This window comes from Exophiala viscosa (genome assembly GCF_022695815.1).
Source record: "Exophiala viscosa unplaced genomic scaffold EDD37scaffold_13, whole genome shotgun sequence".
In the NCBI taxonomy this organism is placed as follows: Eukaryota; Fungi; Ascomycota; class Eurotiomycetes; order Chaetothyriales; family Herpotrichiellaceae; genus Exophiala; species Exophiala viscosa.
Window position 1 is genome coordinate 109,102 of NW_026944365.1, and position 13,575 is coordinate 122,676.

The 13,575-nt window shown below is 50.8% G+C and overlaps 3 protein-coding genes across 3 annotated transcripts; 1 reads left to right on the plus strand and 2 right to left on the minus strand.

Moving 5' to 3' along the window:
- Positions 1–87: 87 nt before the first annotated feature.
- On the plus strand, positions 88–4,229 carry EDD37DRAFT_170384 (Piwi domain-containing protein). Its single transcript, XM_062809858.1, has one exon. The coding sequence runs from the start codon at positions 552–554 to the stop codon at positions 3,954–3,956; it is 3,405 nt and encodes a 1,134-aa protein (XP_062666126.1). The 5' UTR covers positions 88–551; the 3' UTR covers positions 3,957–4,229.
- EDD37DRAFT_171066 (uncharacterized protein) lies at positions 4,066–10,178 on the minus strand. The gene has a single exon (XM_062809861.1). It carries the CDS (start codon positions 9,981–9,983, stop codon positions 4,503–4,505), a length of 5,481 nt encoding a protein of 1,826 aa, XP_062666127.1. The 5' UTR covers positions 9,984–10,178; the 3' UTR covers positions 4,066–4,502.
- On the minus strand, positions 10,175–13,538 carry EDD37DRAFT_640941 (NRDE-2, necessary for RNA interference-domain-containing protein). Its single transcript, XM_062817275.1, has one exon. It carries the CDS (start codon positions 13,321–13,323, stop codon positions 10,294–10,296), a length of 3,030 nt encoding a protein of 1,009 aa, XP_062666128.1. The 5' UTR covers positions 13,324–13,538; the 3' UTR covers positions 10,175–10,293.
- Between the last annotated feature and the right edge of the window lie 37 nt (positions 13,539–13,575).

Genomic DNA, 13,575 nt, shown 5'->3' on the forward strand with positions numbered 1-13,575 from the left:
CGAGCGATCCACGTCAAGCAGGTACGTACGACCTCTTCTTGACTTAACTGTTTGCCGAATTCATTGTTGTGTGCTGTTGCAAGCTGACCAACATGAATCAGACCTTTACCAGCATCTTTCTTCATCTTTTGCGTCATGGTTTGTGTCGTTTTCTGTCCTCTGGCCCTTTGTCCATGCCCCGTCAGACCATGCAATGTCTGCTTGGTATATTGATCGTTCGCATGATTCTTACTTGACTCAGATTGATCTGCCTGACAAACGTGCTTTCATCTCCGGAGCTTGCAGAGTTTACATGCCCAGCCAAACCATTCTTCTTTGTTCAATTGGTTTGTGAATCACACGCAGCAGCCCGTTTGTCATCTTGGATCTGCACAAACAGATTCAGCAACATGGTTCAAGTTTGTGCCCGTTGATACAAACGATGACTGGCAGAATGAGCAAACATGAGCGCAACATCGCCTGCCCAATATATCTCAGGTGTCTGCCATTGAACAACATGAGGTTCTATCGTACAGCATTTTCTTACCATCTGAGCCGACACCAGAATCAAGATGTCCGGTCGTGGCTACAACCAGTCCGGTTGGCGCCGTGACGGGAACACTTACAAAGGGCGCAACTTTCAACACAACAGTTACGGCAACAGAACCAGCGGTCAGGACAGCTTGGTCGGCAAGACGCAAAATCTCAGCCTCAACGACGACGGAAAATTCCTCTTCGCCAACCACTTCGCCGTCTCATTTGGGAAAACTGAGGAGGTGTACGACTATGAATTGACTTTCACGGAGGAAGGAAAAGCTGCAACTGCCGGCAAGCCGGCGGGTACAAACAGCGGCAATGTTATTGGTCAAGCAGAGAGGTCTGAGAAAGTGCCCAATGTCAAGAAGAAACGCCTTGTCTGTCTCCTATTCGACCGTCTGCGCTTGAGACGTGCAGTCGCAACCGACTTTGTCACACGAATTATCTCTCTTCATCCGTTGGAGATAGGGAGCTTACCACAAGATAATGTGTTCGAATACTACGACGAATATCAGGATCGACCCGCCGCCAACTGCAAGCGTTATACCATCACAATCGGAGAACCAACAGTTGTCTCATTCAGAAATTTGCTCGCATCTCTCAGCCTGCAAGGGCCACGAGGACCGTCTGACACTGAAACGGAAAAGAACAAACTTGCTGCTGTCGAAGCTTTGAATATAATTTTCAGCTTCCCTTCATATTGCGACTGCTTCCCTCAACAATACCCACCAGAGATACCGCGGATGACCACTTCGAATGGACATTACTTCTATGGAGTGGTGACGCACCTCAATCAAGAGACTGCCACGGGGCCTTATTTTTCCAGTACTGGAGGGCTCTACAGTATCCCTGGCTTTTCGAGGAGCGTTCGAACCGTCGTCAGTGCCAAGGGCAATATCGACCTCAACATCAATACCACGACGGCGAATTTCTGGCAACATAGCTTTTATGATGAAAATGGCGTCAAACAAGTTGGGACGGTGCAAGACATAATCGAAGCCTGGACAGAATTCCACTATGATTCGGATCATTCGCAACTCGATTCTTTCCTGAAAGGGCTGCCTGTTAGGGTCCTTCCACACATCAACAATATCGACAAATTCGGCACCGTCAGAGGTCTCGACCATGCTAGAGACCCGCAAATCGCCAACGCATGTCACATGAAGCTCAAGGGAGTACAGAATAATCTTGGCATGGTAAACGACTATTACTATCGACTGGAACGTTGGGAAATGGACCACAACATCTACGTTGTTTTGATCGGCAAGGACGACCCTAATACGCATACAACCATACCTGCAAATCGGTTGGAAGTTCTGCCCGGACGAGTCAACAGAAGCCAAGCTGAAAAACCGTCTGGAGCGATCAGACCACCGAGGAAGAACTACCAGATGATCACTAACAAGGGTTGGCAGACGTTCTGTCCTCCAGGTGCAGCCGGCGAAGGAGGTGCAACAGACTTCGGCTTGTCGCTTGACCACAAGATGGCACAAGTTTCCGTCAAGATCGTCGACCCACCGGCTCTTCGATACGGTCGGCGTCATGGTCCATCACAAAACTCAGACAATCCGGTCAGTGAATCTGATTGCAAAAATGGGTCATGGATGTTGAAAGATGTATCTTTCGTCAGACCGGCGCGCGGAAAGCGATGGACTTGTTTCGAAATGACCAAAAGTGATGGTGCGATAAAAAGCCCCATCAACCAGCTTGACAAGTTCCGTACATCCCTTGAACAGGATATCGGAAAGTATGGCATGAAAGAGATGCGTTTTGAGAATCCAGGTTTCCCATACGCCCATGGCCTCAGGTGGCAGGATGATCGTCTTTTGCCTGCGGAAGTCGACACCGGAAGCATTGAAAGGCAATATGAGGCAATCAAAGCCCAGCTTCAAGTGCTGAAACGCAAAGGAGTCAACCTCGCCGTCATCATCCTGCCGAAGTACCACATTGGTCTTTACACTGCAATCAAGCAAGCTGGTGATCAAGAAGTCGGCATCGCGACAGTGTGTCACTACATCCGCAAAGAGCGACCGCCAAAAGACAATCCCAGAAAGGACCCTCTCGACTGGACACCAAATTGGACACCCGACTGTCTGGCAAATCTTTGCATGAAAATCAACTTGAAGCTCGATACTAACGCCGCAAATCAAATTCTTCATGGCATTCCGGATGAGGCCGATTTTGTGAGTGAAACAAAGCCTTCAGCCGGAGGAGATGGAAAGGGCAAAGGTAAGGCGGCAGATGGACCGAGGCCACCAGCTTCGACTGGACCGGTGGCTGCTCCAGGGAACGCCAAGTCGAGCACTGCAGTGAAACCAGACGTCCTCCCGTGGTCGAAAATCGCGGCAACGTCAACTCCACAGTCTCCAAGTGCAACGACGGTGGCCAAGCCAGCCAGTGCAAAGGCGACAACAAGTGTTGCACAATTCACGCCAGTAGCAAAACCATTGCAGTCAGCGCAAACAGTGCAGCACTCACAGCCAGTGGCGCAAACGAAATCCAGTCCTATGACAGATCCTAGCAAGGGAAGCAGGTCAGCCGTCCTGACCAGACGAAGCATGATCATCGGCATTGATGTCACACATCCTGGTGCAGGACATGTCAAAGGTTCTCCAAGTGTCGCGGCCTGTGTCGGCAGTGTTGATCCGACGTTTTCACAGTGGCCGGCCAGTTTGAAACCGAATGTGATTCATGATCCTGATAAGGAGTCCAGAGAAGAGGTCGTCGAACTTACCGACATGATCTTCGAACGTCTTGTGGACTACTACGAACGAAACAAGCAAACGCCTGACCAGCTCATTGTCTACCGTGATGGCGTCTCGGATTCACAATTCAGCATGTGCGCACACAACGAGTACACCAGAATCTGCAATGGTGTCGACAAATTGTACGAAGCATTTCCTGCCATCAATGTTCCTAAGCCGAAAATCGTCCTTATCTGTGCGGTCAAGCGCAACCAAACCCGGCTCTTTCCTGATCCTGTCAAAAGCAAGCAGGCCCACAACCCTATCATCGGACGCACCAAACAGGGCGACAACGAGAATCCGCTGCCGGGTTGCCTTGTCACAGATCGAATCACCTACGGCTATGGTCAAGACTTCTTCCTGGTGAGCCAGAGAGCCATCCAAGGTACAGCCAGACCAACGCATTACAATATCTTGGTCAACGAACCCGGTTACACTCTGGAGCAGATTGCAGAGACCACTCATCATCTATGCTACCTGTTCGGCAGATCCTCTCGCACGGTCGGAGTGTGTCCTGCTATCTACTATGCCGATCTTGCTGCTGACCGTGCCCGGTGCTATGTCCGCAAGTATTACAATCCCTATCCATCCCCTCGCGGGCAGGAACCGCCCCAAAGACAAGAGTACGATGAGGCCGACTTCAAAGACTGCCTGAGACTTCATGGCGACATGAAGAAGACGATGTTTTACATCTAAGCGGCAATGAAGCAGAGCCAGTAACTCAACAACGGCGTCGGGCGTGCTGAGATGAACGACTCTGGCTCAACAAAGTTCCATTTTCTCTTCTTTGACTGGTACTATTTTCACGACAGCTTTCTTTCGGGTTATTTCCTATGTTTTCATTGCATTGTTGGAGTTCTTGGGCGTTTGGGTTGATATTGACTGTTTATCATTGGGAAGAAGAAAAACAGAAAATGAAAGAGACCATCAGGCGAAAGTCTCTTGGTCCAGAAAAAAAGTTGGGTGGAAATGCTTGATGGATTCATCCTGGTGTTGCTTTCGTTCCGTCTTCGGGAGAGTATTGGCCCAAAAGGGGTATGACTGTTCATGTTGATTTTCAGTTCTTGCGTGTTACTCAGATAGACAATAACTCTTTTTCAATGACCTGTTACTTTCCTTCCGTTTCTCGTTCACATTCTTGCTTGGTATACAATATGTGCGATACCTCACCTCCATCAAATCTACCCTCCATCGCAGAGGCAGTCTTAGATCCTCAGCTCAACATTGAGCCGGCAGGAGTATCTACACTTCAAACACGTCCTCTCCGACCATCTCCCTAACCATTCTGACCCATCTCCTGACTTCACGCTCAACATCCTCATCATCATCCTCCAAACTCTCGTTGACATAGACCATAGTCTCACCACTACCGCCAACGCCCTCCGTACTCGTGCCCACCACGACATTATTCACCCACTCCTCGCCAACGTCCTCGTTCTCAGTGAGCGCAATGTGCGTGCGAATTGCGGCCAATCTGACATGGCCTGAGGCATGGTGCCGTAGCTGGCACAGACCGTGGTTGATTGAGTGATGATGAGCCGGCGTATCGAGCGTAGCCGTTGCAAGAGCCACAATCGCTGGGATGACCGCGCTGGACACCACGGCACGGAGAGGTTTGACCTTTGTCGCTGCGAGCGTGAGTTGCTTGACCAACAGCTCAGATAGTGGTGAGAAATGCGATGGTGAAGCGAAGAAGCCATCCGCGTCATGCTGCATGACTGTCGTGAGGAGTTTGAGCGTGGCTTTGTACAGCGGCAGCATGTTCTCGTTCGCGTCCGCTGAATCCGCCACCGAGCGAAGGATCGCGTTGGCCGGGTCGAGAATATACCCTGCGTAGCTTGTCACGATGCTCTTGAGCGTGGAGAAAAAGTGCTCTGCGAAGCGGAAGAGACTTAGTTGGCGAGCTGACTTTGCACCCTCCAGGTCTGCGGTGGCGTCATCGTCCAGATCCGAGGCTTTGACAGCCCAGTCCACCCAGTTCTCGAACAGGGGTCGGAACGCCGTGTCGTTGAGTTTGTAGATGAATGGGATGCTCAATGCTTGTAACTTGGATTCGATCGTGTCGATGTCCTCGGCTGATAGGGAGGATTCTTGACGTCGGAGGTCGAGAACCTGCAGCATGAATTCGGAGATGGACTCTGCAGACCGCACGACCGTGGCTTTCGTGTTCTTCTCGATGGCTTGGGCCAGCACGTCGAGATACTCGGTGGCCGTCTCGACGTTGATGTCGGTAAGGGTCTCAGTCCACACCTGGTTGAGACTGGTCGTGATCGAAGTGAGATCCATCTTCTGCGCGAGGAGACTTAACGTCTCGATTCTCGATTCCTTGCATGATGCTTCCAACTTGGCTCGAGACGATTTGTGGGCGAGTTTCAGGATCGCGACCACATTTTCATCCGAGACCATGAAAGGCACGTGGGTGATGAACGAGGATATCAGTGTGAATGCGGCGTTGTGCAGCACGACATTCCTGACGACCGAGTGTAAGCTCACGTCCAGCAGATCCAGCACCTTTGACATCGATGGTGGTACAAGTGGGACGGCTGATTCTTTCAGAACCTCGACCACGGAAGCCAGGCAAAGTAGAGACATGATTTGTGTTCTTGTGTCCTCGGAGTATAGACCAGTGTTGCTCTCCATGAGCACATTTGACGTAGAGATGATCTGGTCGGGGCTTTTGCGACCGTAGACTTCCACGATTCGATCCAAGGATGTGATAGCGGCATGTCTAAAGGCCTCGTTCTGAGTTGTTCTGATGATTGTCTCGATGGTGGGAAGAATTGCGATGGCTGCAGATTGAGTTTTGCTGTCCTTGGGTGCGTTATTCTGGAGTTGCGTAGCTAGCACCCGCAGGGCGAGAGGCTGGAGCTCCTTATCATCGATCTGGTCCATCTCCTGCAGTAGACTGGGCGTGACTTCGAGGAGTTCTGCGAGTGAGGGCAATTCTAGTAGCGCACTCAAGCACCGTCTGGTGGAGGCTATCAGGGCTGGGTGGTGCGCCTTTTGGTCCTTCAGCAAAGCCAGCAACTGCGGAATGCAATTCCTGTACTCTGCCCAGAAATCTTCGACATCAGACTCAGGAAGCTTATGTATCCGCTTGACCTGGGCTTTCAGACCCTTATTGCCCAGTACATTTGCGGTAGCTTCCAAGAGTACTTTTGCTTCTCGCTCCCGCTCCTCTGGCTTGCTGGACTTGGTGATGTCAAGCAATGGTTCAGCGTTATGAGGCTTGGGCGAAAAGATATCCGTGACCAATCCCAAGAGCTTCCTGTGTGTAGAGAGTTGAGTAACTGCTGGCAATCCTCCGATCAAGTCCGTGAAGAAGCCGGAGATATCTTGGCGCCTTTTCCTAGAAGCAAGCAATGCGATAATTGCAAACGCAAAGTCCTCGGCTCCCAGCCTGTTCAGCAGTCTTTGATAGAAGGCTGTCCGCCGATGCTGCGGTATATGGTCATAGGCGGTGACGAAGCTGGTCAGTAGACTGGATGTGGAGTGGACGAGATTCCTTGCATCTTGCTTCTTGAGCGTACTGACCAAGGGAGGAATGATATGGTCAATGGCTTGGTTTGTGACGTAGATCGATCGTTCATCCTCTTTTGACAGAATGCCGTGACCCATGAAAGTGAAGATTGGCATGATAGTGTGCAATACTCTTTCTGGGGCCAAAGAAGCCAGAGATGCCGATAGTAACAAGGCCGTGGCTTGAACTTGTGGGTTTCCCGAAGAGCGGACGCAGTCAGTCACCAAATCTGCACGAATGCTTGACATGTCGAGGTTGGGTTTCCGTGACTGTCGAGCTTTGTCGATGATGGCTAGGATACTGCTCAGACACAAACTGAGCAAGTATGGAGACTCTGTGGTGCTCTTGTCTTTGAGACGTCTGAGCGTAATCAACACCTCGAACAGATTGCCTAACAATTGCGGGTGATTCTCTGGTTTCGAGTTCTCCACGATCTCGAGCGCGAAAGTCAGTCTTGAGTCTGCAACGTCTAACTCCATCGTCGTATCTCTGGGAATGCTTGCACGCCCATGACTGGTTCTTCGGCGCTTCTTGGCTGGCACCTCTGTTGGCATTTGAGCCAGTCCTGAACAAGCGTGGTCAAGCAACGTGGAAAGTACACTTGTGGAAAGGTTGGCAGAATGAAACACATCTCGGGCTCCTCCTGCGATGGCTGCGTTGTCAGAAAAGGCCATATCGAACAGAGTCACTGCAGACGATATCTGCGTCTCCTCTTTCATGTCTTGCCAAATGGAAACCAGCCGATCAAAGAACGCCGACACCAGAGCAGATCTCAGCTGTGAATTTCCCGAATTCAGCATCGCTAGTGCTTCTCCGACTGCATCCTTACCACGTGGATTGATGAGTTGGACCATGACCGCGTCAGTCTGCGATGGAGAGAGATTGGCGGAGCTGGCAGTGGACTTGGCGTCGGTCTCAGTCAGAGATGCCCATTCCTTGAGGACAGGCGCCAGCGCTTTGCTTGTGGTAGTAGTGCCCACTTTCGGGACACCAAGGAGCAGCTCAACAAGGCGTACTTTGACCCTGAAGACCGGAGTACCCCGTGCGGCGTCGATCAGAAGCTCGAATAAATCATGCTTCAGTGACTTCTTCAATTCCACGTTAGCTGTCCTAGCACCAGACGATGACGAACGAGCCGCACTGTCGAACGCAGTCTCTAACACCTGGCGAATGTGCGATGCGTCCAGAACACATTCTTCCAGAACGGGGATATAAACCTGGCCCAAGATCTTGGCTGCCTGCCCAGGAGCCAGCCGCTTAGTCTCAACCATAGCGAGGCCATCATAAATAGTCTCTGTCGCTTTTTGTTGGTCGTCGTCTTCCTTGGCCATCTTCGAGATTTTGTCGTTGAGGGCTAATAAACAGGCAACCACTGAACGTCTCACTGACTGGGCTGAATCGGCCAGCAGAACCGTGAAGTAAGGTATTAGGAATTGAGATGGCTGGCGAGGTGAACTTGTGATCAAGTTTGCAATGATTCGAAGCGCGGCCACTTGCTGGGCTGGCACTGCAATGCAGGCAACCTTTAAGAAAAAACTTGTTCGCAGATCCGAGGACTGCTCGCCTTTTTGACCCCATAGTGGAAGCGATTGGAAAATTCCAAGCTGGTCATCATTCTTCTGACATAGTGCGAACGCTTGAAGAAGTTGGTCAAATAGTGCAGAGTGGCCGGTCTTCAGAAAGGACAACTCGACGGATTTGGAAGGCAAGCTGGCCAACATAGCTTCAATCGCTTTAGCATCTGTAGAGTCCTCAGGATGAGTGCTGTCCACGTCCATCGGAGCAGGCTCGATCAGGTAGACACCATTGGTGGACTCGATCGTGCCTTCGATAGCCGTCTCAACATCGGCTAGAGATTGACCTGCCAGCTGTACAGCTTTAGGAAACGTTGCAGAGAAGGCTGTGTTGTCGTTCAACTTTTGCAATAGTCCAATTATTTCTGCCCGGATGGCAGAGTCTGCTGCATTTGTTGAGTCCTTCTTGGGTAGTTTCCGAAGCAGGACTGCAACAAAACGACTAATCGCAGTTCGATCTGAGAGATCAAGACTCATCTCTAGCAGCCCTTCAACGAACGATAGTCGAGAAGCATGGTTTGATTTTTTGATCCCAGAGAGTGAAGAGCTGATCAAGGCCTCCAAAAGGTCGTCAGTGACATGGCCTCTCAGCTCGAGCAGTCTCGTCTTCAAATCGCGAACCTTCATCAAAGTTTCCAACACAATCTTCGGCAACCTTCGATCTGTCTTTCTGCCAGCCAGTATTGCCACGCAAGCCAGAGCTGACTTTGGGTCAACATCGGCGTCGGTGACAAATGGCGCCACTGCTCTCAACATAGAGTCGAGAACGCTGTCTTCGAGATTGGAGTTGCTCGCCAAGATAAGGGAGACGGTAAAGCATGTTACAATCACCTCGGGGTATTCCCTGGCTGCGAATCCGTCAACCAGGACGGGGAATATTTTCAACAGAGCATCTTCCAATCGTTGTTTCTCCACCTCTTTTCTCCCGCTCTTCACTTGGTTCAATCTGGCTGCAACCGCCTCGATAAACATACTGCCCCAGAAGCGCAACAGTTGCGAGTGACCGGCGCCATCCTGACATGCGCGAAGTGTGTGGTTGTTAAAGTAGGAAAAGAAGGGATCGCTGTTGGTAGCAGTGTAAATCAAGGCGTGGCGGGGAACGCTGGGGGCCACCTTGTGGTATGGATTCAGGAACTTCCACTCATTGACGAGCTTGTTGGCTGGAATTATGCTCAAGACATTCTGGAAGATCGGGGTTTCGTGGTAAGGCAGGAGAGTCGCCAGAAGGGCGCCGGTGTTGTAGACATGGACACGAAATCTTCTGACAAGCCACTCCACGGCTCTTAGCCCAGGCCTCAGGATGACTTTAGAGCCTAGCAGTGCTAGACATCGTTCTAAGACCACTCCAAGTGCCTCATTCTGTGCTTTGCTCAATTGCTCTCTGTCTTGGTCTTTCGCTTGCGGACTGTAGAGATTTCCCTCGAACTCCTTCAATCTTGAATCCAAAAGGCACAACTCTCGGAATCCTTCCACACATATTTGGTACACTGTCTCCCAGTCTTGCTTGACCGCAATGCTCCGCTCGAAGATGAGTGACTCGGCATGTGCATCTCGTCGAGCGCGTAGATCTAACTCGTTCGTGGAATGTGCGGCGATGGTGCGCAACTGCGCAGCGAACGTCGAAGTCATGGCAGGGCTCGATGCCGTATAGAAGTGTTCTAAGGAGTCATCGGTGACTTCTTCGTGAAACAACCGCTCCGGGGTCTTTTGGTCAGGTCGAAAAGCACTATAAGACTTTCTTGCAGAATTGAGTCTGCCAGCGTGCCTTTGAATGTCCTGCGCAGGACAAAAAAATTTGGAGACTCGCAAAGGTGCGGGGATAGTCGGAAATAGCGAGTCATTAAAAACATTTCATTCAGATCTACGAGTCAAGCCTCAGCCTTGTCAGCCTCTCTCAGCCTCGTTATCATTCAGGCATTCTAGACGCTTATCCAGGCTTTCATAGAAACCAGTCCGAGAAGTCGATATGCAGTCTCAGACCCCTCTCCAGCATACTCTCAGCCAAGCGTTTCAGACCCTCGGTGCCAATGGTGTCCCTCAGAGCCTCATCGGCGAAAACAAGCATGTAGAGCTCCTTTGGCCAAGGGCAAGCTCGCAATGAGGCATACACAGTGTCTATAAGCTCATTACGTCGAGGTCGCCTCCCTTCCTCGGTGGCTATTGACTTTGCCTTTGGATATGAGCCGTTGTTGAGCAAGGATAGTTCCCACAGCACGTATGCCTTCCACAGCCCCACGCAATCATGGCCAGCTGATACTTTTTCTGTAGCCCGCCGAAAAGCCGCCCGAATGCTGTGATTCGTGCTTCCCGAGTAATAAGGCCGATTGAGTTCAACAACCACATCGAACACGCATGGAATGACGTTTTTGCTCCTTTCAGCTGGCGAGTGGTTCTCGACTGCGCTAGATTCCACCTGTCGAAGGCGGTCTACCAGACCAGCTTTCTGTGAGTAGAAGTGTTGTAATAAAAGAAGATCAACATTATCTGGACAACTTCGGATAGACTCAGACAGTATCTGCCAAAGTTCCCTGGGCTTAAATGGCTGTCCAAACATCGTCGCATGGGCGTGAAGTAGTCGTGCTCGGCACTCATGTATGGTCTCAATCACACCACGACCTACCGTCGGCGAGCTGGCGATTGTTTCTACGGCCGCATCATAGGCTCCCATTGCTGAGTCAATACAGAGCCCATTGTTGAGATATTTTGCGATAGCAAGCAGGTCAACTAGAACTGGAAGCAGATCGCTTTGAGCTGAAAGTCGGCAAGCCTCAAACGCGGACTTGATATGTTGTTCAACCTCGATCTGAGTGGCAGGCGAGGGAGCCTCCTCCTGTGCAACTAGGATCTCGGCGGGGTCGAAATTTGCGTCTGCTATCATACTGAGAAGAACTCTGGCTTGATGGAACTTCTTCAAAAACATGCATGAATACGCCCAGTCACGCCATAGAACGAAAGCTTGCCGTGTAGCGTCTGGTTTCAGGGCTTTTTGCATAGATAGTGCAGTCGACCATACCTTCTCTGCAGCACCAAAATTATCAAGCTGGCACTCAAGCAGGGCGTAGATGTTGTATAGCCGCATGCTGTCGGGCTTTCGCTTTAGAAAAGCCCGAGCCATCTTGCGAGCAGATTTCAAATCAATGGCAGCTTCGATAGCGACACCATATTCCATCATTAGTTCATCAGACCGGCCATAGATGGGAGACGATGTCAACTGCAGAACGGCTCGGCGGACGAAGTCCAAATACACACCAGCTACTCTGCCAGCAGCCGGCAAGGCGGAGTTCGGAGGAGAAATGACCGCCCTGATTGTGAAATATATTTCTGGTAAGACGACTGAGGGGCTGGGCATTTCTTTTTCACTGCTGAGCAGTGGAGCAAACCTCGATGAGCTGGGTGTTCGACCGTAGACAAAAGGATCATGTTTCCAGCTTCTGGATTCAGATGATGTCGTTAGTGGCGGCAGCCCAACGAATAGGAGGAAAGCATCCTGAAGGAGCCTGATACCTTTTTCCGCATTGATAGAGAAAAGGAAATCGCTGAGATCTGAGAATAAGAGGACTCGGTACGGATCGTCGTCGCTTACATCGTCCAAAGTTCTTGCTGGGAGACCTGCATTTCGATCAAGATCAAATTCGGCTGCTGCCCATGAGGCAAAATCGAGAGCTTGGAGCGTCGGGTGTTGCTTGTCGGCGTTTTCTTTGACTTCCACATTGGTATTTGATGACCAACCAGCAGCTCCTTCTTCTCCAATCCTGGGTACCTCGCCCGTCCAAAATTGCTCCAAGGCTGGAATAAGGTCATTTGCTGTTATGAGGTTGGGCCGGAAGAGGTTGTACTCGAGCATGGCTTGCCACATCCCAACAGCTTGTTCGGTATAACCAGCGTCCCACAGAAACACCGTCATACGCAAGATGAGGTAGATGCATTGTGAATCCCTGACATGCTCATCTGTACCTCTTTCGAACTTCTGCAAGCACCGTTTGTAAACTTCCAGGCACGTTTCCATTTTGAAGCGCAGCGCATTTCCCTGCACGAAATTCAGGTAAAGGGCCCACAGGTCGAACGATGCGTCCTTGTCAAGAAAGGTCTCCCATTGCGCAGTCTGTTTCTGCACGTCCCAGACCTGACTGCCTTCGCGCATCAGCCCGAGTATCAAGGTATGGCGGCCTTTGAGGTCTCTGACATGAGATAGTGCCTTTTCGTAAAGGGAGATTCTCAGCTCCGCGAGGCTCCGCGAGGAAGCAGTTCCTATATCCCGAGCACGTTGTCGGCCATTGAACGAGGTTTCTTGATAATCAATAAAGGCAAGCCACACTTCAGGCTTCGTGGGACTTTCGGCCGTAGCTCTAGAAAGCTCTAGATAACGACGATGGGTGGGATCGTTCTTGAAAGCGTCGAAGGCGTCTGTAGATTCGTCATGGGTGCTAATTTGATCGGTATCTACATCGGACTCGTCGCTACTTTCCTGGGAAGAAGAATACGGGAGACTTTGGCCCGATGTTCGCCGCTTCTTTCGCGGCCGGCTGTCTTCGAATGTGATAAAGTCATCGTGCAGATCGTCGCTGTTGTTGGAATGGGATGACAGCTTTACGTTTGGTTCATCTTCGCCGACAGGCCTCGTGAGCAAGGATTGTCTACGTGGCCTCCTGGTGGAATCGAGCTCAACATTCTCGACTTCGCGACGACTTTCAGACCGTGATGTGATGCGATACTTTCGATCCAACCCGATCAAGCCACCATTGCCTGCTGCGTAGTATCGTGGAATAGCATAGCGATCCGCAGACGCATACTCCAGGTTTCGCCGATCTCCTTTGCGGTCCTCTATGAAAAGCGTGGCTCCGTCAGACCGGATTGAAGTTGTTTCGGGACTTTGAGCATTTCCTTGAGTGTCAGTTGTGCTCCGATTTGATGATCTGTGATGAAACGGCTTATGCCCATGGCGATGGCTAAGATGTCCACTTGATCGCATGCTCAGGACAACATGCTTGACATGTATCAAGTACCAGCACGAGAACGGACCTCAACGATGTTCTAGAACGCTGACCGGAGATTTCTTGTTGCGGGTCAGTGCTCAGCGGAAAGGAACAGCAAGGCGTGGAAAAAAGAATAGGGAAACCTTGGTGGTCACGTGCTTGAAATCACTGTAGACAACAACATGATTACTGTATACTCAGGGAACAAACAAAATTCAGGGCGTGGATACACTTGGCTCGGGAGAAAC

Coding starts and splice junctions, on each gene's coding strand:
- EDD37DRAFT_170384 (XM_062809858.1), top strand. CDS start 552: ATGTCCGGTCGTGGCTACAACCAGTCCGGTTGGCGCCGTGACGGGAAC.
- EDD37DRAFT_171066 (XM_062809861.1), bottom strand. CDS start 9,983: ATGACTTCGACGTTCGCTGCGCAGTTGCGCACCATCGCCGCACATTCC.
- EDD37DRAFT_640941 (XM_062817275.1), bottom strand. CDS start 13,323: ATGCGATCAAGTGGACATCTTAGCCATCGCCATGGGCATAAGCCGTTT.